This window comes from Melopsittacus undulatus, chromosome 6, assembly GCF_012275295.1.
Source record: "Melopsittacus undulatus isolate bMelUnd1 chromosome 6, bMelUnd1.mat.Z, whole genome shotgun sequence".
Taxonomy (NCBI): domain Eukaryota; kingdom Metazoa; phylum Chordata; class Aves; order Psittaciformes; family Psittaculidae; genus Melopsittacus; species Melopsittacus undulatus.
The window spans coordinates 23,383,977-23,409,144 of NC_047532.1; the positions used below are offsets into that span (position 1 = coordinate 23,383,977).

At 35.7% G+C, this 25,168-nt stretch overlaps 1 protein-coding gene across 9 annotated transcripts in view; it reads left to right on the top strand.

Annotated features, from left to right (window-relative positions):
• ADGRL2 (adhesion G protein-coupled receptor L2) overlaps positions 1-25,168 on the top strand; it is a 163,290-nt gene that overhangs the window by 90,444 nt on the left and 47,678 nt on the right. For 6 of the 9 annotated variants that reach the window (XM_031050862.2, XM_031050854.2, XM_031050857.2 and 3 more), the window contains exons 4-5: positions 19,451-19,560; positions 24,236-24,250. In XM_031050862.2, the coding sequence (XP_030906722.1) occupies positions 19,451-19,560; positions 24,236-24,250 (125 nt within the window). The remainder of the gene's footprint in view (positions 1-19,450; positions 19,561-24,235; positions 24,251-25,168) is intronic. The other 3 variants (XM_031050863.2, XM_031050856.2, XM_031050860.2) reach the window with 1 other exon arrangement.

Genomic DNA, 25,168 nt, shown 5'->3' on the forward strand with positions numbered 1-25,168 from the left:
ATGTAGTGCCTCTCTGTAGACTTCCTTGTTGTGTAAAATGCATGTTGTGTTTTGATCAAAGTCCTCCTTATGTTCACAGCAAATATACAGATTAAGGTAGTCAGAGACAAATATAGAGGCACAATCTTGCTTAAAGTGACATCAAACTGTTACTGGAAAGCTGAAATTTCAATCCTCCCTTTGTAATTAATCAACTATAAGTTTATGATAGCAGAAAATATTTTTGAAGTTCCTCAGTCTTCCACTCTTACCTTTTCTTCAACAGATTAAGGTGAAGTTGTGATCAGGTCTCTGACATTGGTTCAGAATACCTGTGCTCAGAGAGTTTCTGGTTTTTGTTCCTTTTTTTCTTTGTGGCCTGAATGAATGGCAAAGCTCATTTGACACTTTGCTTTCCATTTTTTTTTTCTGGCATTTATAGTAATTTAGAAGTTTGCTTTCGTAGTTTTCTCTCTCAGTCCTGTCATTAAGTAGAAAAGCTGTCACTCGCCTTAATTTTTTCTCAGAATTGCTCAATTTGTGCTATATTGCAAGCATAGAAGAACATTGCAGAGTTCATATGAAAGATTTAAAGTTCTTGCATCTCATCTATTTATAACTGCATTGGTGATCATAATTTTTTGTTGTCTAAGGCAAACTGTTATTTGGTACTCAGCCCATGTCCTTAATCTGATATCTGAAAGTACTGCATCAGCTGTATTTTGATGGCAGCAATTGCATAGAAAAATCTCACCTGAAGGACTATCAGATTCATTGGGGATTTTTTTTAACTGACTAGGAAAAAAAAATCTGTTAGAACATTTGATCACAAGCAAAACTTTTCTTCCATACCTTTAAAATAATCAGCAATTGTTTCTAGATTGCTAATTAAAATCCTACAGTGTTTACTTTTAAGGACTAATGACACGTTTTTATCACTTCAGGCAGCAGTGTTTTCTACCACTGTGTTTGACCACTCAATTCAGTTTAGACCTGCAGTTAAATGTTCCACGGCAATTATTAAATACTCATTGTTCATTTGTAACATTACTCCACAGCTTTTGCACAGCAACTACATTTACTGGAGTTACAGCGTGAAAACACTAGCTTAATGAGATCTATACTGTGAAATCTGAAGATTGAAAAATAAGATGAGGTTTCCAGTTGAACACGAAGCCATGTAATCACACACCCTGCTCCCCTTCCAGAGAGCTGAGATACTAGCACACAAACTTTGAGGGTGTCCACCGGTGCATCAGCTCCTCTTTCTCAGAAGAAACTGCTACTTTATCTTTTCTCCCTCCCTTTTCTTTCTTCTCTGCAGTTCTCAAAAGATTTTTAACTTAATGCTTTCCTAGGAAGCCTGAGTAGAACACTAATGACTTCATTGCTTTGCTTTTACCTTTGTAAAGTAGTTATTAAATTTTTAGTCCCTGATTGAAATTAGATCCCAATTATTCCAGAATAAACTCTTTCAGATGTATTTAGACTCCATGTAAACTTCAGACTGGCATGGGTAAAATTAGATCTTTGAAGAGACTAGACCTTTAGAAAATCCGTCTCCCCTTTCACACTTCTCTGATAATTAACCCTGGCGTTTGCATACAGTCAAGTTGGAGAGATCCTACCACACGCTAAAGTTGAGTTTAGAAATAAGCTTATTAGTAGAATATTTGGTGAGGGAGTAGTGTGAGAGTGGCAGAGGACCTGCGTTTCAGGCAATTTAGATCTTAAAACAGTCAGGCTCCTTGGTGCTCTGCTGTCCTTTAGCAGGGAGAAATCTCTTCCATTTCCTCTTTGTTTAGAAAGAAATTAAACAGGGAAGCAGAAGATGCAAAGCAGCCTGAGGAAATTACTGTAGTCGCTTGCTCATAAAGTGCGATAGTGTGGCTGTAGCCAGAAAACTGTCACAAGCCTTTGAAGTTGATAAGGCTAAATAGTACCACTCCTTATAGGCACAGCAGAGGTCTGAAAATTAACGTGATAAAATTTACTTATGACCTAGTCTTAAGTCCACTTCCATTGTAAGTGGATTGCAGGTGGATTGTGTGAGTTATATGCAAACCGCCTGTGTGTTTATGAGGGCTTTCTGCTGCCAGTGTCAACTTCAAAGCCACCGCTTGCAGGTGGATGGACCATGCGGTTTTCTCAGGACAGGCACTAAGTATTAAAGAAATACCACATAGTGTTTGGATTTCTCTTTTTATTAGCTTAAAATAATAACATATATTTAAAAGTACCTGTAAATACTTAAAATACATTTCAGTACATTTCAAAGGCAAAGGCGTGTTATATATGTAATATATTGAAGAACAATAAGCTTCAAAAATGCATTTTTTGCATGCTGGGACATTTCACTTCTGAATTAAAACCAGGCTTTTTTTTTAACAGGAATCATATTACCTAGTCCTAAACTTTTTGTTTAAGGAACGTTTCCAATTATTTTAAAGGTTAGACAATATAACTATCTTTGTGAATCCAGTACAGTGCAATTAGATTATAATTTTGCCTGTTTATTTAAATAAATACTTTTGTAATGTGGCAGATAATAATTTTTCCATAATATAATTCTAAATCTTGAGAAATCCAGTATTAAAAACATGTCAGGTCCATCCCATTCTGTATACTTTATTTTTTGGGTGATTTACGGTTACAGATGGGGGGGGGGGGGTGTCTACTAAAAATGAACATTCTATATTTAAAGAAAATAACAGCTTATTAACTCTGAATCTGTGAAATAATTTATTTAGATGCAAAATTCAGGCATTTACTGTTGACAGACAAATTCATGTTAACTTCAGAAGGAAAGCATTATTTCCCTCCTAATAAAGGCTAATATACCTTGAATTTTTAAATAGGAACCTTCTGATCTGTGTTCTGATACTGAGAGCATAATTGCTGTAATTTTTAAAAGAGGAAAAATTCAAAGTATTTTAAACTACAGATCTTGCAGCACATGCAAGCATCCTCATAAGAAACTGCGATCTCAGAGTTTCAGTTTATTTTTGATCTGCAACAGAAAGGTTACGTGAATCCTGCAGCAGAATGGCCTTGAAATTCTATTTTCGTCTACAATTCATACTATAATTGTATTTTTATGTGATCTTTACTAAACATATTTAATGAGTATCGTTTTGCTTTTTATATATGCACAAACAAAGCAAACCTCAGTATAAATGTAAGCATAAATATAAAAATGTTAGGTATAATAGATGAACTTGGGGAACTGCAATTTTTTTAAATACCCTTCCTTTTACAGCATTGCTGCAGAAAAGTGATTAAAAGAGGAATGAATCCTCTTTAGCAGAGAGTGTTTTTTCTGTTGCACGCAACCTGTCCTATCTATAGCACACACAACACATGTACCTTCAATTACCGTGTCCGTTGTGACACTAGTGAAGAGTTCATGCCTGGGTTTTTGTTACCATGAACTTTTCTCACATGGCAATACTCTTAACCTGTTACGTCCATCATCTTTCTGCAAGACAGCTGCGCTTAAACAGAGGGTCTTCAAAATGTAAGTGAAGTGCCTCCTGCCCCACAGAGTGATCAAGGGAAAGCCAAAAGGAGCAGTGTACCTATTCCTTCTCCTTAGACTTTATTTTTTTCTTAATCCTTCCCAGCACAAGAGTGGGAGAATGGATGTTATTCTTTTCCATCTATTCGCATGTCCAACAAATATGTCATTTTGAAAAATCCTCTATGTAAATCAGAATGAGATATTTTTGAAAGGCAAAAAAGTGAGTTCTCTTCTGACAAAGACACATCTTTCAAGCCCCCCATCTTGTTCCTGCCTGTCAGTTCTGCAGAGGAAACATTGTCATACCATATTAGTGTCCTTTCAAGTGAAAACAAATTTGGTCTGTTCCGTAATGCAAGTGAATAAAGAAAATCTACTGGACTCCAGGCTTGGGTGGATGGTGGATAAATCTCGTGTAAGCGATTAATCTCACTCATCGGCGTGAAAAGGTCTCACCAAAAAAGCAAGCTTCGTAGAGGGTTGTATTTGCTTGTAGAAGGCAAAGCCTGCTGTGGGGTCACTGCAGAGCTGAATTCGAGCCTTTGCAAGACTTCCACAAAGAAGCATTCTGGTGCCTCAAAAATAGCTTCCTCAGGGCCTACCGTTGAGTCTGTGTTTAAACTGTAACACTCTTTGGATTTGCATTTCTTAACGTGACTTAAAACAGTTTTCACGGGCAGGATTTTACCCTGTGCCATTCACAAATGACTGTGATTGAGATAATGGCGCTTTACTTCGGGGGTCTGCCAGGCTCAGGCAAGGGCTCTGCTGACCCCTGCTGCTATGCTTGCTTTTTCCTTTGCTTTTCCTTCTGCAGCTGAAGATTGCCTGCCTTTGCTAAAGATATTACATAGTGTAAAGTGTCTCAGAGTAAGAGAAAACACCCTGCCTTTTTCTACTTTGTGGTCATTAAGAACTTGCATATCTGTCAGAGAAATGCAGATGCTGATGACAGGATACCAGAGCCTGATGTAGATAAGGTACATTCTTGGAATTTATGCACATCAGAGTTGCTGTGGTACTGATGCTGATCTCATGTATGAGGTCCTTTTGCTTTGACATTCCAGTGGTTTATGGTTCAGCTTGCTGACAGTTGTTTCACAAACGTTTACCATAAAAGATTATCACCATTAGATATATTTTTTATGCATCCTTTAAAAGTGAAGGCTTCTACCCGTCTGAAACAGACGTGGGTCTTTGTACAGCAGTCATCCCTGTGAGTATTTTGATGTAGCAGAAGCTTAAAATGCTCTTTATTTTTAAACTAAGCTTTTCACTATGCTAGGCCATGGCCTAATGGATTTTTTTATTTTGTTTTGTTTTCTCTGTGTTAGTTGCAAGACCTAGTTATAACTCAAATGTAAAGGAAAAAGCAGAAACACACGTAGCCTATTTTAATGAAGTAAGCATAATCACAGAGCCTAGAATATTCATGAAGCATACCATAGTCTGTGGCTTTATTGCAGAAAAAAACCCCAGTAATACCCATGACTGAGAAGCATTCTAGCATTGTGCATTTTCAGTACCATTAATTCTTAATATGAAAGTAGTAGGTCTAGTTTACTAATTAAAAATAGGGGTTTTATTAATGGGGTTGTTCTGTTATAGCATTATTTCATAAATTAAATACAAATCTTCACATTACAAGGTTCTGACCAGTAAGGTAAGGTGAAATAGCTGTCAGTGGTACTTGATTATCATTTTGCAGTGTGTTCTGATGTAATTTTCTGCAGAAGATGTGCAAGCACGTAACATGCACATTGCTGTAGTCATGGCATTGGGCAAGCTACAAAGGAAACAATAAAAGGATCTTTGACACCAGCTAATGACATTTAAAATTTAGATTTAGTTTACTTCAGAAAGTACTGGATTCATTATTTTAGCAGGGTGTAGCTTGATCTTTTATTTAGTGTTTTCATGTCTTATATTTGTTTTATTCCCTTTATTATTGGCAAAACCACCATCAAATTCTTTTTAAGTCAGTGTATATCTGGCAGGATAGTATATACATATTCATCAGTCTTTTCTTGCTGTTTGTGGGTGAAAAGAAATAACTATACATATGTATACATAAAATTTTAAGTATTATTTGCTGTTTCCTCTGTATTTGAGCATCATGCAAAATACATGCTTCAGCCTGTGTTTTTCTTGTTTGCCTTTTTTGGGGGTGGGGGAGAGGATTTGGGGGTTTTGTTGGGTTGTTTTTTTTTTTTTTCTTTATTTAATTTTGTTTTGTTGGAGTTTGTTTTGGTTTTGTTTTGGGGTTTGAGGCTTTTTTTCCAGATTTGTGAAAAGGACTTTCCTAGGGTGTGCAGACTGTTTAACCTGCAGTTAATCATGTACAATATGTTTTGGGTGTATAATTACCTCTCTTGTTAATGCACTAATGTTTTTGAGAACTTGACCCAGACAACATTGCTTAACCTTCAACATTTTTCAGTTGAATTTTCTGTTCTCTTGGATGAATTTGTATGAATTTTACATAGTTTTCAAATTTCTAGTCTAGCCAAGATAAGTTCCTGGTTCAGTTAATGTCAGAACTTTATTATTAAAAACCTCTGATTTACTTATACATTTCTGTGCCAAATTTACTTCATATAGAATAATACCTTAATAATTGAAGCCTATTAATTCCTCCCACCCCAGTATATCCTCTGTAATACTTATCCAAAATAGCTACAGTATCTGATAAGTTGATTTAGGACTTTATACATGTGTTCATATAGCCATTTATCTCAGCCCTTGCTGAGGAAACCTTTATTAAGCTGTGATGACTGCTGAATATGAAATGTAACCAAGATTATTTTTTTATTCAAATATAATTTAAATATTCATCAAAGAGGAGTTATGCTTGAAACTGACAGAGACTATTAACATCAAAAAATATAATTAACTGCACTGGGTATCATGAAGCAGAGTTAGCCAAATAGCCGAGAGGTCTAATTGCTCTAGAGTCTGAGAAGCAATAGTTTTATTTTATACTGTTGCTGTGGAATTAATAGTGATGTGGTTTCCTATGCGAGGCAATTAAAAGCTGCCTGTTAAGGTTCATTGCACTATAGGAGATCCATTGAATATCTCTTAGTAAACAGAACTGACATAGAAAAGGTACATGAAGATGGGCAGAGCAGGGTATAGATTGTAAATTAGAACAGATTAATATGAATTAAATATATGTAAGTAAATGATGAGTACTTTTTAGTGTTATAAAGTCAGCAGTAATGATGAAAGTGAAAAGTTTTCATTAGTAACATAAAGGAAATAGAATTTAAAGATTATTATAGTGAAGCTCAGAGGAAAAGAATTGAAAAGTAACATGGGTTTAAAAATTAAAAAGTAGCTACAGAGTAGTATAAAAATGAGCAGATCTCATATTCTGGAAATTTCCTTCTGCCACAGAATAATCTTCTACTTATAATAAAAAAGAACCATCTGACCTTTGTGGCTCAATTAAGCTTTTTAGTTGAATTCAACAAGAAAAAACTTCTTTATGGAATTGCATAGATTCTGCCTGTGTCCAGGTTATACATTCTAAAAGGGGTGGCCATATTCATGGCATTTTGACATTAATGAGGTTGCTGAAATGGAGAAGTTTAAGGATCAAAGATACAAGCAATAACAGTATTTTACAACATTTCTTTTTTTCTCTCTAATAATAAAATTGCAATCTAATTGCTTAATAAATGGGCCATGATTACTGAAAGACAATTTCCCTCTTTGCTTTTTCCCTCTTCACATTTTTTTCTACATAGTGGAGAAGAATAAGTAGCAAAAATGCTGTGGCCACAAATGAAAGAGGTCTTTATTTATTTATTTTTTCCTTTATATAAGAAGTGTGAATGAAAGAAATTTGCATGTATGTTTTTCAATTTAATATGACAGTCAACTTGTATGTGTTTTAAGAAGCAATTTGAATTAATTTCATACTGGTAAAATGAAATCAAACAAAGAACTAAAGTAGAATTCCTGTTTTATATAAAGATTGGCTGCCTGTTTCATACATTATTTAGCATGCTTACCCTGTTTATATCAGTGACATAAGAGTGCGTGCTACTTTCTCAGAAGAGTACTGTCTTTGCCGCTTCACAGCACAGTGCCTTGTACTCCCAGGCTTGCACATGGTGTTAGCAGATATTTAAAGCACTTCAGCCTAACATTTTATAGGTCATGATGAACTGAGCCTATAAAACAAGTTACTGCAATGAAGTTAATGCAGTCTTAAGAGTGTTACATAGACCGAATACTCAGTATTCAGTATATTTTTAGCCTGCTGTAGACACATCAATGGGGAGGAAGTGTTCTTGCATGTCAAACCAGCTTTATAATACACTTGCAGTGCAGAATCTTTACTACAAATTTACTATTGAAAGCCCTTTTTTTTTCTTTCATCACCAGGTTTTCACTATAACATGGTAGCTATCAGAACCTTTGAATTTCAGTTTTTTCTGACACACACACACATACACACACAAAACAGAAGAAAAGAAATTAGGCAACAAAATCATTTCATTGAGGAAATGAAATGACCAAAGTCATACAGTTCCAGCACCCTGGAGGAACTTCTTAATTACTTCTTAATGACACTGAGCTGTATAATGTTTCATCTGGCAAGATACATGTTTTGTCATTGTATGTACAAAGGCATTTATATTCCTTTCTGAGTAGTAATCTGTGATCTTTAACCTTACTGTTCATTGCTTCTCACTGTTCATTGGTTCTCAAGATACCTTGTTTCTTGATGTGTATGATGGAGCAAATTGGAAATGTATGTATACACACATTTTTCCAGCAATGTAACACTGTTTCACCATAACTCAGGACGTTGTGCTCATTTTCTTCTAATTAATACATTCATTTTGGCTGAGTTTTAAGTGTAGCAATAACCTTACAGTTCTGAGCTTATAATCTTTCCCTGTTTACTGAATTTCTTCACAGCATTGAACTCAACTGTTCTACTACATTCCTGAAGCTGTAGGTGTTTTCTCATCTAGGATGCAGTAGCACTAATATTCTCTTCAGTATATTATTCTAGTGCCAGCATCACTGGTGGGTATGAAAAACATTTACTTTGTATATTTAGCTTTCTTAGAAAATTTTGCCACCTTTGTGACAGAAATACAGCAAAAGAATACCTCCTGGAGTCATATTTAAAACAGGAGAACTTTGGGTAATGTGCTGTAGACAGAACACATGAGTTAGTGTTCAGTTATCATGAATGCCATCAGCAATGCCTTGTTGCTTTCTTATCAGCCACTTCCTGCTGTCAGTCCAGTGCTTATTTCAATAGAAAAGGATTTGCATCAAATGTATTACAGTATTATGTGTGGCTAACATGGGGTTTTTAATTGTGCAGGCACATGAGACTCCTTCAGTGGTAGACAGTTTGATAAAAGGATTAGATCAAGAATATTTTCGACACAATTGAAGATTATCTGTGTGTTGACAGAATCGAGCCAGTGTATTTTCTGATGTGTTTTTTATAGGGGGGATTCTGCTTGACTTGCATCAAAACCAACCACAGGATACACAGGATTTTTGCAGATATAAAAACAAGCTAATGAAAGCAGCCCCCTAAATGTTGCTGGGCTTAAACCTGGGAGTTCCAGGAATCAGAGTGCACAGCTCTCTAACCAGTAATTCAATCCTTTGAATTCAAAATGCAAAGAAGAAAGTGGGATTGTGCTTTCCAAGTTAGAGCACAAGGATACTTTTGCAGGGGAGGTCCTATACCTGGAAGCCCTGTGAGCTTTCCGGATGATAATTAGATCCAGACATCACTGTGGGTAATGAATAACAGTGCTTTCGTGACAAGCATTCCTCTCAGAAGAAAAGAAAGTACTTGTAGTGAGGGCTCTCAGACACATTTTAATAGGAAATGACACCACTGTTACAGAGTTGATTAAAGACCTACCAAGGGACAGCACTTCTGGAAAAAATCAGCAGATAAAATAAGAAAAGTTATAATATTATTCTAGTTATTGGTTAAATATATATAACTTTAAAGCCATGAAATGTGCATTAAAAATTATGAGAAACCACCTTGCTAGCAGATTGCGCTTTTATAAATCTTGTAAAATAACCAAGTTGTCTTTTTGTCTTCTTGCTCAGCATTTTGCTTTGAGTTCTGTTGAGCCATAGAAATGAGTCACTCTGTAGCCCTGTGGAATTGGTAGATACGCAGCAGTGGGCACATGGCCTCTGTTCAAGAAAATTATAACCCAAAAAGGGGATATTCCCTGAGGCAAGTTTACAAAAAACAATTTATTCTTTTTCACCCTGTAAAACTCATCTTACATGCAGGATCTCTTGCATTATTACAAACTCTAATCCTCTGAGTGGGTAATTAACGGACCAGAAAAGCCATTTGTGGAAAGAAAGAGCCATAAGGGTGAAAAATATTTCTCCACTGAATGATCTTTAAGGAGTAAATAATTACAAGAGTGAGAGGTTTGGGATGACCAATCTAAATCTGAACATAATTAGGATGAACGCAGTTTGAAAATCGAAGCAGTTGGCATGTGCAACAATTCTCATATCAGAAGACTAATTAAATATTTAAAAGCCCAAAACCCCTCACTATTCACAGAAAAATAACCTGCCACAAAAGGGTCTGTAACTTTGCAGATAATTAGGGAGGGTTACAGGGGGAAAAAAATCACAGATTGGCTCCAAGGTTCTGCAAGGTCATGTCTTATTATGGTGTATCTTTTATATGGTTTGATAACAAGTTTCTTGCTAATTTAATCTAAGTAGGGCATCCCATAGCGATTTCCCATTTCCCTTGTTAAAAATGTGATCGTTTCTGTATATGCAAACTGCAATAGGTGAACATTTTTATAAATAATTTCTCCTAATTGATACAGGCTATAATGTTTTTAATTATTCAAGGAGAATGCATGTGTTAAAGTTCAGTTAGGGTTACTCCCACCACACCCCCATTTGAAATTTTCCTCATCCTGTCCATTGTGGAGAGAAACCAAAGGGCCCTATGAAATCACGTTGCCTCAACAGCCAATTCTGTAAATTAGTAAGTCTTAATTTCCTATTAGAGCTGAGACACATTTATGTTGAATAGGCATTTCTGCAAACAGAAGAGCTGTGTTAAACTCGAGAGACCCATAGTGAGCCAAGCTGAATTTTCGTTGAGCTGTGCTGAAGCGTGAATATTAAAAAGCATACCAAGGATTCTACATTTCAGAATTTGCAGTAAAAAACACACCTGCCATTTGAAATACCTTATTTTAATAATTTAAGTGGGTGATTTTTTAGAATGTATTTAAGAGCTGTGCAAATTAACGTAAAGGACAAAGCTGTATGTTTTCAATATTGTAATTCTTTAACTTATTTAATAATGACTCAGAAGCTGTTTTAAGTTACATACCTTTTAAGTACACTATGAATATGCTGCATGCCAAGGTATGGATAAAAAGATCAACAGTGCTGCAACAAAGAGTGTTAAAGGATTTTTACTTCTATCCTGTATTCTCTATTTGGGAGTCTCTTCTTCTGCAAGTCTGTTGCAGTGTTATGCCTAAGGATCAGACACTGTGCTTCAGGATTTTCACTTGGATTTTCTATATGCTTTACTCTAGTACTGTGCCTCAGAAATAAATGCTCCTTCATAAAGCTTTGATATTATTACCCAACCCTATGTTTCTCCCCTGAAACCTCCTCAACCCACAAGGCGAGATGCTGCACTCATGCTTATTCTTTGAGTGTGAATAATCTGTGTAAATTGCTCAGATATTACAATGCTACACTGCTAAGTTTTCATTAGTAAATAAGCATAGCTGCGGGCTACTTATTTTGTCTAAATGGTAAAACATTTAATTGGATCTTTTGAACTGATTACTTTTCAGCAGTGCGGATCTGCTTGGCTTACTTGGTGCACTAAGACATACACTGCTGGTAATACCATGCTGCATTTTGCTTGCAAATACGCAGGCACATAAATAATATGACAAGAGTATGAATATTACTTTATTACCATTTCTTCTTCCTGAGGCAGGGTTGCATTGGAAACATTTTCTCTAAAAAGTAGGTCTCTCTTGCTTCATACTGTTAAAAGGTTTGGATTTGCACCTACGAAAACCTCACCAGGAGATTGTTCCATTTGCTTTGCACACCTCACTGCATCTTTTGATACCTAGTTTTCCTGTCCTTGCTTTACAGCCATCATCTAACAGGCTCTGGTAGTTCTAGTAGGACTTTTATATATGTGGCAGAAAGTAGTGGGGATAGAGACATGGGATTATAAAAGCACTTACAAAATTACTGAGAGAAGGCAGAAGATACATATTCCACTGGAACCTACACTTTTTCTTCCCATTTTTTCCCTTCCCTATTTTATCTAATGCTTCAGTTGCAGGTTAATAATAGCCCCATAATAATAGCATAGACACCAAAAAGCAAAGTACTGGGACAAGGATGAATCATAACAAGAAAAAAATAACTGTACTAGCTTAGATGCGAGTGAGACAATTCATGACTGCCATGAACTTAGAGAACATGGATGCTAAAAGGCAAATGGGTCATAACTACATGTATTAAAATTGTAAGAAGAGGTTTGAAAGCAAGAAGTACTCTGTTAAATTACTTTGCTATATAAGTGTGATATACTTTCATTGATAGTGAATCAGACTAGGTAATCCTAAAAAATGGCCCGTGGGAGTAGCATATTTTCTGTTGTGTTTTATTGTCTATTTGGAGTTTTCATCCTTAATGTGTACCCTTAGACTCCCACAAGATTACATTGTATAAAGAAAACACAAATGTTATTGCATATTTATTGGGCAAACAGAAACAATGCTATGGTGCACCTTCTACAGTATTAATTATACACTATTTAGCTTGCTTATGTCATGTTTACTCAGTAATTAGGAAGATTCAGCAAATCATCAGTATTACATTTAAAAGAAAATAGAAACTATTTTCTCAGCTTTTTTTTCCCCTAAATATTTTTCATCTGAAGCCACCAGGTTTACTGCTGTAGTGGTCACATAGCCAAGTGCATCGAAAATCCCAAGATTGGGTTGTGAATTTTCAAACCAAGTTTTAGCGTGCCTTACTGCTTGAGCAGTCACAGGAAGTTCTCCAATACCTAGACACAACTCTTCCAGTCAAATTCTGCCCTTTATACGTGCTCATGTATCTCCCTTTTTTTTTTCTTAGATTACAAAACCCATCACAGCATGCTGAATCTTTTGAGCTAGGTAAAATTGATGCTGTCTTCCTTTTGCATGCTCGTTTCCCCATAGCAGAGTTAGGGGTTCTAACTCAAAAATAATTTTTAGAAATTATTTTTTAAAAATAAATAATTTTTTTTTAAATAAATTTTTTAGAAATTCTTACTCATGAGTAAGTAAAATTGCCCATGTGGGATCTGGCTTTTTGAAAAGCCAGTTGGTAGGCTTATATGTCTATCTTCAAGGAAGCAGGTCTCTGTAGGGATACATGTTCTCACTCCTGCATGGGTAGGGTTGTGCTGCTGCTGCAGTTCCTGGAGTGCTATGGATATTGCAGCGAAGGCTGGCCAATGCTGTTTAAAATCAGGGATTTATAGGAAGGCTGGGTTTTTTTTTTTAACAGGTCTTTTTTTCAGGGTTTGGTTAGGCCCAATTTGTGAAATCATTAGGATTCAGTATGTAATAATGTATTTCTTGTGAGGTGAATTTGAAACTCAGAATTTAAATACATTCTTTCAACTAATTTTAATTGTGGTATGTGTGTGCATATGTATGTATGTATACACCCCTAAAACAAAATCTCTTTTTTCTGGCTATTTGATATATAATTTTTGTACATATTTTCTGAGTCCAGATTAATAATAGCATTTAAGTAATATCTGACATCTTCATACATATGTAACTTTGAGTTTAATAACAGTAGTGGAGGTCTACTGAATATGGATAAAAAAAGAGGAGCACATCTCACAAAGCAGTTGTAGACCATTAGGAATACATATGTAAAGACAGCCATTTACTCTGGGTTAAAGAGGTGCAGGAATTTTTCCATTTAAAATAAGCTGTTGTTAAAAGTCGATACACGAAGTGTAGTCATCCCACATTCCCATCTCTTTTTACTTACACTGCAGCTCACCCAGGGTGAATAAGGAACAAGAAGGACCATATGGAGTATGTGATGCTACAACTCAGAGTTTACGTGCTTCACGTGGTGTTTAAGCAGGTTGCTGCAGGCAATATGCGGGAACATGTCATCATCCTAGCTTTTAAGTATTTAATCAATATGCTGCAAGAGAAGTATTGTCAGATCTGGCTTAAAAATTTCAAAACATACCAAGATAGATTTTTTTCATCGTATTGACAGTTGTATTTAAAATTAATTATATTAAATATGGCTTTATACTGTATCTGTTTGGTTTTAGGTGTTTTTTTTTTTTTTCTTTTTAAAGTGAAGCACACATGACTGTTTTCTGTGCTTGCCAGTTTTACATTACTTAGTGAAACACTGCATTCACAGAAGTGCAGCATTAGGAATACCCAGAATTTTTTTGATAGCCCATTTCTGGCTAGATGGTAACCAATATCCTTTTTCAAAAGGAACAATGTTTGGTTTATGTTATTATCTTTGTCAAAGTTATATATACAAAAGAAAGACATTTGAAGGATGAATTGACATGTGGACTTTTATTTCCTACGTACCTTAATTCTGCAAACTGAAAGAACTACTTGGAAAGAAACTGTATGCGACTTTTATGTGACTGATGTGACCTCTACCTGGAAAGATCACCTCTTCCCTCAGTCAGTCAGTCTGATCCATATAATGCTAACATCTTCCCAGAATCTGCTTCTCAGATTCCATCCAGTACTTCGCTTTCTGGTCCAGTCAAGATACACTGTGTTTTTCACTTTAGTTCTGGAGTATTTGTTCAAGTCCATAGATTTTTGCATTTTTAATCTTCCTTAGAACAGTGGTGAATAATGGCCCTTGGCAGAAGATAATGAAATTTTCTTAATTTATATTTTCAAGCAGAAGCTTCAATTGAAAATGGCATCCTATGGCCTGGAGACATAGCTCTAGTGCAAGTTTCAGGGGAGCTGTAATAATAATGCAATGCCAGCGGTGACGGGGAATGATAGGACAGTGAAGAAGTAATTTAAGAAAGAAAAGAGAATGTACCAAAGCTTTATTGTAGCATATCTAATGATCTGCTGAAGATTCCCAATAGCTTTTGGAGCATGACAGGAGAAACTAATGTTATCTTGCCAAAACAGAAGCCCCTGCTTAATCAGCAGAACAAGATTATTGATTAAAACACCTCACACAATAGGTTGCACATGGAATCTCATCTCCATACACTGCACATGGAAAAGTGCAATAATGAGCATAAGATAATAAAAAAAGACCAAAAGCAATTTGTTGGGAATTGTACAAGTCAAGATTAGAGTTTAAATGCAAACAAATTATCGTGGAAAGTACAGCTATCCTTAAAACTGAGTACAGAAGGGATGAGATGCAGCAGGGACATGGCTGCATCATGAGCAGAACATACTTGCTAACAGCCCTGCCGGAACTGCTTTAGTTTCCTTTTTTTCTGTATTCATCTGTAATGTGAAAGGGCCATTCCTCATTTGCACAGTCTTCTTCTTGAGGTGAAAAGAGTTCAGACATTGTACTGTAACTGTTAATTAAACACTCCATTTGATTTCTAGATTACTCTGAGTGATGCATCTGCATTGTGAAAATGTAACCTTTCTTCATTCATACATTCATACTAAATTACTGAAGAAACAAGTGTTAGTTATACAATTGCTCCTTGCATTTATGAGATAGGGATACTTCTTACATTTTCCCTTGCAAAACTTACTGTTGCTAGGCACAACCTGAATTATCATCCCTTCAGTGCTACAGTTAGTCTTTTCCTAACTAGAGTTTCCAATTTAATTTATATATTACCTTTCATAAATCAATAGTTATTGAGTTTGTATCGAGTTTTTTGCAGATCTGCTTTATTTCCTTGTCTTGTAAATGACAAAGTCTTTGTATCATAAATCTTTGTGAATATTGTGTCCTAAGCATGAAGATGTCTCTTAGTGTAATAGTATGAATTTTAAGACTGTACATAAAACCCTACATATTTTAACATATGCTACAGAAGTATGCAGTTGAGTAGATTATAGAACACTTAAATGGTGCTTAAAACCTACAGAAAACTTAAACACTAGATTACAGACACTAAAACACTAGAGTATTTGTGATTTGACTTCTTAAATTTGCAAAAATCAGAGCTGTTTCGTATCATGCTTTCCTTGGAACAATTCTAAAGGAGTTTTTAAATAGTTTGACCAAACAGTACATTGTGTAGAAAAAAATAATATTAATTAAAATGAGTGAGGGACTTCAGGTTGTTTACAGTTAAGGTTTTTGAGTTTGTAATTTATGTTTTTCCCCTGGTGTGTCTAGGCCGATTTTGCAAGTCACCAGGAACTTTATGTCCACTACAGTCTTGTTTTGGAGAATCTCATGAGGTAGCTGCATTCAGAAAGAGTTTGCCCATTACAAAAAGGAATGAAAACAAGTCACAGGATTGAGTTGAAGACTGTAGCAGTGTATATCCTCTTCTTTGGGTATAGTGTTTCTAAGTCTAAAGGTTTCTCAAAGTTATGAAACTGTGCTACAACAGTGTGGAAGCTTTGATGATCTGTAGCCATGTGGAATAATATGCTGTTTAGTGCTATGTTATGGAGAGTGGAGTATCTTTTGTCCAATATACCACAGAATTCAGAGCTTCTTGTCTTAAAGAAGCTCAACTGAAATATTTATCAGTTCATAGAATGGTTTTTGCAGGCAGCAGCAGAACTGTAGGCCAATAACTGATATAGAAGTTAGTATCCTTTGTTTTACAGTGGAAAAAAAAGAATGCAGCAGACAGAAGACTTTCATTTATCCAGAGAATAAATTGCAGGAGTGTAAATTCCCTGAATTGCTTGTCTCAGAGTTACCTCTGCAAAGTTCTTTTACTCTACATCTCTGTCACCCATGAATTGGGGTTGACAGCTGCTGTAGTTGCTGTTGGTTTTATTTGAAGGTTTCACTGGACTTGCAATATGGCCAGGCTAACTATATAACAAATAGTTACCTTAATGCTGACTTCTAAAAATGTGAATATCTGAATCAAGTGTCCTTAATTTAAAATCTTAGAAGTACATGAAAATCAGAACCTTATAATTACTCAGGTTGTATAAAACACAACCAGCAATGCAGCAAAAACAGTGATTTGAATGTAAAGCCCTTATAATTTAAAGCACAAATCCTTCTATTCATCGAGTTTTCGAAGTAATTGAACTTCTGTAAGGTGGTGGTGTGCTTTGTGGCACTGCTGTGTACTGCAGAAGTGGGCACAGCTTATTGTTTTGGAATCGGGGTGTCCTTCATTTTGGCCAGAGGTACGCAAAAGGTGACCATATACACAGCAGGTGAAATCTTGCATGAAGAAATAGTCAGAATTTTTTAGAAGGTCAGCTGCTTCCTGTAAACACCACTTAATGTCTGAAGTTTGACACTAGCACTGTACAAAGAAAGATATACTGCATTTTGTTCTGAATTATTATTAGGCATCCTTTTGATGCAAACTAGCTTAAAGTTTTTCTCAGTTTCCTTACTGATGGCAACATTACACGTCTTTCACTAGAGGAAAATGAAAAAGAGGAAAACAGATTTTTGTAGGAAAACAAGAGTCCATCTTTTTAATAAAATTTACAAATACTTCTAATAGAACTTTTTTCCCACAGCTAAATATGACCTTCATCAGTTTCATTCTCAAGCAATTTCTCCCAATACGTATCCATTTTATTTTGTAACATATCAATATTTCTCTCTTAATTGCCGCTCAGTCAAGTGAAAAATGAAATTTTCATACAGCTCCAAGCTGTGGAAACTACTATGCCGAATGATGCACTGTGCAGTCTTTTTACAGGAATTATTTTGATTTCAGCTTAAGGTTTGCACTAAGGAAACAGAAAAAAAATTAATAAATTAATTATAAAATCTTACATTAGAAGTTTTCTCATACTGGTTAGTCTGGCCTGAGATTTCGGGCATAAAAAATCCCCAAACAGTTAGAACAGAGTGGCCTATGAGGCTTGGACCATATTGCATTCTCCTGCTTTTACAGCCTCCTCCTACACAACACACGAGAGCAGCACTTTGACCTTTGTGTGAATACAAAAAGTGGCTGTATTGTACATTTTCAGTATTACAGATTCAGTGCAGTGATTTTCTCTGCAAGTTGGGTGCACATTTCATCACTCCAGCATGGGTCTGAAAGGTATTGGATGTGTCATGCTCATTTCAGGCTCTCTAATATACTGGGCAGGCTGTTACACTGAGTCATTGTGCTACTGGGAGTAGTGCAGCATTAGTTGTGCAATAGCTGTACAGGGGATCTGCCTCCTGTGCTTTCCAGAAAGTCACTGCTGCAAGCAGCACAGAGGTGACAGGTTGAATTCCTCACCATCTATCCGTATCCATGGTTGTGTGCATATTCAGAAATTCCTGGCTATTTCCAAGTAGTTCTGCAGTTAATGAGCCCTATGAGGCTGGAAATAAGTAGCAAAAAAAAAAAAAAAACAAACAAGAATTAACTGATTAAGTCAGAAGAGTTGTTGTTCCCAAGTTTGCTCAGCAAGAAGCACGTGTCCTGACCAGCTCTGTGCTAGTTCAATTCGTATATAAAAAGGAAAGTGATTTATATCAGAGTTCTTCAAATGTGCTTGCTCTATCTTTTATGAGGTAGTGTGAATTATTCTTACTCCTATTGGCAATGTACAGCTGTTGAAAGCCGTTGATACAAGATAGATTATTTTAGCTTGGGATGTGGTATTCAGGGAGTGTGGGAAGTAGCAGGGCAATAGAGAAGTTGATGTACAGCTGGAGTCAAAGGCTAGACTATTACTTAAATTCAGACTTCTGTTATTCAGTTTGCTGACAAACAAAACTAACCCCTGAGAAGATCAGCCAAGCTCTCTCTCTTTTAGTCACCAAACTCCATGACCTTCTCTTTTTTCCTTTGACTACTTCCTACTGACAGTTTTTTCTGTATTACATTTTGACCATCTCTCCAGGGTTAGGTGGTCGTTTTTCCACTTTCAACTTCCAAGCTTTTTTTTTTCCCCTGTAAAAAGGAATGCTACTCTAAAATTTCTTATTATTATTAAAAAACCCCAAACAACCAAACTTAAAAAAACCCATAAAATTCCCTTTGGCCCTTGTGGTTAGAGGCATTATAATAAAGCTTTTCTTTTTATCAATAAATACTGACTTCCACTTTTAGGCGACTCATATATGTGTTTCTTATCCAGTCTCCTCTAAAATACATTTTCATTAATTTTCTTGCAGTTGTTCTTTTTAACTGTTTTTTTCTGTTTCCTCAGTTATTCTTTACTTCTCCATGTAACCTAACAGAGGAAGCTTAGAGTCCACCAACTGCTCCTCCTAAAAGAATTAAAGTGGAAATGCTAATACTCTTTGACTACAATAATTATTCCAGCCAAAATAATTTCATTGTCATGTTAAACCATTCAGGAGAATGTGTATCTCTAAAGATGGGAAGAATTGCCCATTTGTGTTATTGTATGTTGTTCAAAATTACACATTTTTTCATTTCATAGTATCTTTGCATTTTGCTTTGATTTTATTGACTAGTAGTATCAGATCAGTTTATATTTGGGACAGTTATCTTTATCAATTTCAACAAGTGGAATTTAAGATAACATTCATCTCCAAATTTAAAAGTATAAAGCCTAAAATTAAATATTGTCTTTAAGCCTTATTTATGGATTTTGACTGATCTAGTATTAATTGACTTTGTTGACTTACAGATTAGACTGCCCAAGTGTGAAGAGAGTTAGCACTGTATATAGTACCTTAGTATGAAATTGCAAATTAAATGTAATTTTAAATTAATTAGCTTGCTTGCTTTTCCCGTTACAGGTGCAACAACCGAACACAGTGTATAGTAGTTACTGGATCAGATGTATTTCCTGATCCTTGTCCTGGAACATACAAATATCTAGAAGTTCAGTATGAATGTGTTCCTTACAGTAAGTATAATCTTTTTATTCTTGCTCACTTCCTCTGGCCCTCACAATTAAAGCTGGAGTGCTGTTACATGGAAAAGAAGCATATGTTTATGGCCTGCAGACCCATTATGCATGCAGAGCACTTGCAGACTAGGGCCTTCAATTAGCTTCACGAAGTGTGGAAGGAAGCCATGGTGTGATGCTGGCCAAGTGTCTGTCTGTGTTCTTAAGTGTTTGGCTTTTAAGGCTACTGTTTTTCCAGAAAACAAACTCAAATTAGCTATTCAATAGGCCAGATAGAAATTTGTACTTTTGCCCGCTACCAGTTGCTGACAAATTGGCTTGGCTCACAGACTTCTAAAGCAGGAATTGACTTCAATTTTAATCATGATCTACTTGAAAGGCTACCTGCTGTTGTGGTGAATTTGGGTGCACAGCAAAACCCAACACTGACACTCGGAAGCAAATAACCTGGTTGGGAACATGTTAAAATGACTTTGTGCTTCAGGAGCACATATAAGTGAACACAAATTCAGAGTGGATAATTAATAAGTTACTTAAACTTGGTTCTTAAAAGCAATGGGAAAAAGAGTGAGAAAGAAATGTTTACTTTTAATATAAAGGAAAAAATATAAGTTGTGCCTTACATCAGCTGCCAAAATAGAATTTTTAATTGAAAGCAAATACTGAAATCATATTGAGATAGAGAAATTTGAAGTTTTGTACAACGCTGTATTGCCAAAATTCAGTAGCTTTAGACATACTTATTTCCTTGCAATAATTAATGGTTTTTTTCATTGACATGCATGCATGTTTATAAGAGTTCTGCAGATTCAACACTTTTAACTGGATTTGCTTTCTTGTAAGGTCATTCTTTGCAGTGACTTCTCCCTCGTCCTGTAATTCAACAGAGAAATAGCTGTGTTTGCAGTGGAATTTGAGCAGTGCACTGATCATTCCCTGAAGTTACTGTTAAGTGTGAATTTCTTGATCTGCAGTAATCCTTAACCAAAGTCACATTTTCTGTTGGTACAGGAAACAGGCCAAGTCTGAGATGCAAAAACACTGTGGTGACAGTATATATCCAAAAAAGGATGGAAATGAGTTCTGACATAAGCAAATCTATGTCAAAACTATGCATACTGTTTCCTGCATGACTTCAAAATTTAGACTTCTTAAACCAAAACGCTACTTTATACTGCTTCACCACACTGAACCTTCACTGTTGTTAAAGGCCAAACACAGATCATCTCTTTTTTCTTCATTTCTGCTGTGTCATTGTGAAATGGTTGTTTGCTGATTTTTTTTTTCCTGTACCATTTGTAGGATTGGAAGCCTACTGCATACAGTGATCCCTAGTACCATTCCTCCTGTGTGTAGTATCGGTGGCTTGTTTTAACTGTTCTTCTCGTGCCACTTTTGAGGAGTGATGTCTTACCCCTATCTAACCAAAGTTTTGTTCCGCAAAGATCACTTTCACTTTAGCATTATTTTCATTCCCAAATTCTCAGAAAGAGGGCAGTGCATCTGATTCCTAACCATGATGAGGTCAGTCACATGACAAGAGGTTATGTTTCCAGTTCCAGTAGGCTAGCTTGTAGAGAAAAAATGTAATGCAAATAATGTTCAAACATAATTTTTTATGCTGTTTTAGGAAGAGAAGTGTGGATATGTTCTACCGATTGGGTATTGCTATCTACAGGAACCTTTTCTTTTTCAGTTTTCTGAAGTATAGTGCCACAACGCGGCCTACCCTGTGTTCTAACATGTAGATATTCTACTTTTTGAATGTTTATTTTTGTTTACTGTCAATTGCATTGGCTTAGCCTTTGAATTATGAAATTCTGTGTCTATCATAATTCAGGATTCTGGATGCTTCTTGTCCTTCAAAGTCTGTTAAGTTTTTGAGTTTGTCAACTGCAGCATGTACAGTGATGACATTATGCCAAATTCCAGAATTGTAAGAGGCATCACACATCATTACCAGAAGTCATCAAAAAGGTTACCAGTTGCTATAATCAGTTTGGAAGTTTGATTTCAAATGACATTGTGCTTCAGTAGCCATTTTGATTGTTGACCATCTTTCTTCCCTGTCTCACAAAGCCTATTCCGGTATTTTTCCAAGTAATTTTTTTCTGATGCCTGATAAATTCCAGTTACCAACTCTGACATTTTTTCTCCCTTACTTGTTCCAGGGCTCCATATCTAAGCATACAGAAAGACTAAAATTATTAGGCTTGCAAATAGTAGCTGTCCCAGCATAAGAGACTTGTTAGGAAGATGGGATAGGCTTTTGTGGGCCTAGGAAGGGAGGATTTTTGTGATCATACCATTTCTAACAAAAGTTCAGTGATGGTTCTTACTTTTTCCAAACTTCACCTTCAGTTACTGCAAGACTGCAAATTTTACTGTGTCTCATTGTGGTACATTTCAGTCCATGAGAGATTACAAATAGCAATCATACCAGGTTTTGTGGTGAAAGTTGGGAGTTCTTACATACTGGAGTTGGTGTCACCCTTGTACAAAATGCAGTTTATGAGCTCCTTTGTTTGTTGCTGGGCTCCAGAAATACATAGTTGCTTTGCTGATAGTACATACTGATTGAGCTTTCTCTGGGTTCTGCATTTGTCACCCTCATAAGAAAGTACTTAATTAAAAACTTCCTTTCTTGCATCTCATAGTGTAGACCAAAAAACCCTAGCTATCTCAATGATACTCCACTGGATCTCCAACAAAACAAAAATTCTTAACAAATTTGATAGGCATTGCTTTGTCCTAAAATAAGGATGTTATTGATTAAATTACTAAGAAATTGAGACTACCATACTTGACATTTATGTCAATTATGCTGTACAATGTATGTTGACACTTTGACTGAATAACAGAAGTCAACCCTTTTAGAAAGAAGGACATCAAAAGTACCATTTTGTACATCTGTGCATTTTTATTTTAAGCCTTTTTTTGTCTCAGGAATTCAATAGAAAACGTTTTAAAGTGTTTTATTCTCTCTCTGTCTGTATTGATTGGACTTTGCAGCATTTGTTTATTTCAATAAGCCCATCTGTCCCTGAAAAATGTACAGCTGTACACCAATGCACGCAGAGCAGACATGCCAGTAATGATTTTTGTATCCCTATCTTCTTCCCCCTCTCCTATTACTAATTCTAAGCATGTACAATATCAATATTGTGCTTTGGCGAGGAATAAACTCATGCATAAAAGTTCACAAACAGAATCATCTCAAAGTCATTAACGCTGGTTGTGAAACCCAGGAATTCACCTCAGAATACATCTTCTGTTTACTTGGATAACTCAAGAATTATAAATTGCAGAAGAAAAAGTATTTTACCTAAAGACATATAAATGAACAAAGGCTAGGAAAACTACTGCTCATTTTGAGAATATTAACCCCCTCCTACTGCCTCATAAAGTTTTGGAATTGTTCCCTGAAGAAACACTAAATCAGCTCAGCCAATACCATTCTCTCAAAATAATCACATGTAATTTTGTTAAATGAAACTGAAAATCCAAAACTTTGTATGAAACATACAAATGCATTCTTCAGGATAATACTGAAAATGTAATAGCTGTGCAGATAGTTTTGATACACTTCCTTGGTATCAGCAACTACTGTTATACAGATTGGTACATCTGTCATTTTCCAGGTCATTTTATGAAACTAAGGGAGCCTACTTCAAAGTCTACTGAGTATATGAAATAGATTTTATTGCAAATAATTATTGGAAAGCTGTTTGCTAGCTGGACTTCAGCTATATGATTTCCTGTAACATGTTCCTTAAAACTTCCTTTGGGAAAAATTGCTATAGTAATATAACTATGTTTATCGGGTTCGTTTTGTATTTTCTGTATATCGTGTGGTGGGATGCATATTTGTTTACACATTTAGTATGACTGTCCTTGCATACTAGCTTGCTGTTTCAAGCTTAATCGGTGATGCTGGAGAGTATCTGAATGAGCTAAATGTTAATTTTCTCTTCTCTTTTCCTCTTGCTTACTGTGCTTTTGCTTCTTTTTTCTAGATGTTTTTGCTTATTCCTTCTTGTGTGATTTTACAGTTATAGACTAAGAAGTGGCAAAAGTTCTCAAGATTAACATTCAGGAAAACAAATAAAACCTAAGGAGAGCCAAAGGATGCAAGCAGATTTCTTTACAAGAAAGAGAAACAGAGGGGTGTCTGGGGCAAAGATGGGAGAAGGTTTAATAAGCACACATACAAATCTATATAAATGATATGCTGCATTTTGCACTTATAATTAATCAATATAATACGTATATGTGCACTCGCACATATATGATAATAATATATCAGTGTGGCACTTAAAAACCAACTTGATAGCATTATACTTCGAAAAGAAGAAGAATATATATAGCATGCATTAGTAAAGTCATTTATTATTTATTCAGGTTCACTAAGTGAAACTACATGCCAACATATCTGTATTGCCTCCTTAATCTACTAGAATGATTGATCCATGTTCACTTGTGTAACCGTAGAATCTCTCTCCTGCTAGGTTTTCCTGTTGTCTGTTTCTCTTTATCCAATATAGTGCAGTTCTTATTCTCCCTATATTTAGCGTCTGTTACTAATTTAATCTTTAGATTAATAGTCAATTTATGTTAATCTTCTTTCTTTTTTCCTTGCACTTTTTTATTTTTCTTCCGATGCTTAAAATAGAAGTGGAGCAAAAAGGTAAATAACGTATACAGTCCAAACCCCAGCTCCTTGTTATGTGCCTTATGGATGTTAACCTCTTCCCTTCCCCTTCCCACAACACTCTTATATTATGATAATCAGCAGGATCTCATAAGTACACCTCATAAAGAAGTCGACTGTTTGCAATAAAGTGACTTGGCTGCTTGAAGTAGGTGGCGGGGTATAGTGTCTGAAATACTTGGGCTGGAGGGAAGACTCCCTTGCTTTTTTTCTCTCCCTTTCTCTTTGTCTCTTTTTCCCTCTCTTTCTCTCACCCTTGAGTAAATTCTTGTTAATCAAGTGTCATCTTGCCTGGCTTCCAGAACCCTCTCCATAGCATGCCATGGTTACAGGGTTTCCTGGTCTGTTTCATTCATTGCTTTGGTTGTGTTTTGTTTTCTCTGCTCCTAATTGCTTTCTCTATATACCTGATGATTTGGTTTGTTCCTTTATTTTTAATCGAGGCACCTCCTTTTTCAGCCTCACCACTTCTTAAAGTTCTAAACAAGTTGATGTGATTTTTTTTTTGGACTGAAATGACCTAGCACACTGCTGCACACCAGTTAAAAGCTCTGGAACGTTAATGCGTATTCACTAAAAGTCTAAGATGAAAATGCAGGAGTAGTTCTACATTTTCAGCTGTCTGTGTATGCCATTGAGCCTTGGTCTGTACTAGTGAAAACAGTTCCCATCCACTTTCCATACTGGTACAGCAAGAACATGGTAACTTTAAGAAAAGTGGATGATAAAGGGTGATACTTGCATTAATTATAACATAAGGTATAATCTAGTGCCAATTAAATAAATTTTTTTCTTCCTGACACAGTCATTATGATTTACCTACCTTTTTTTTTTCCTTATTTTTTTTCCATTTACTATGAGAAAGTCTTAATTTGACGTAATTCTTGTCTTACT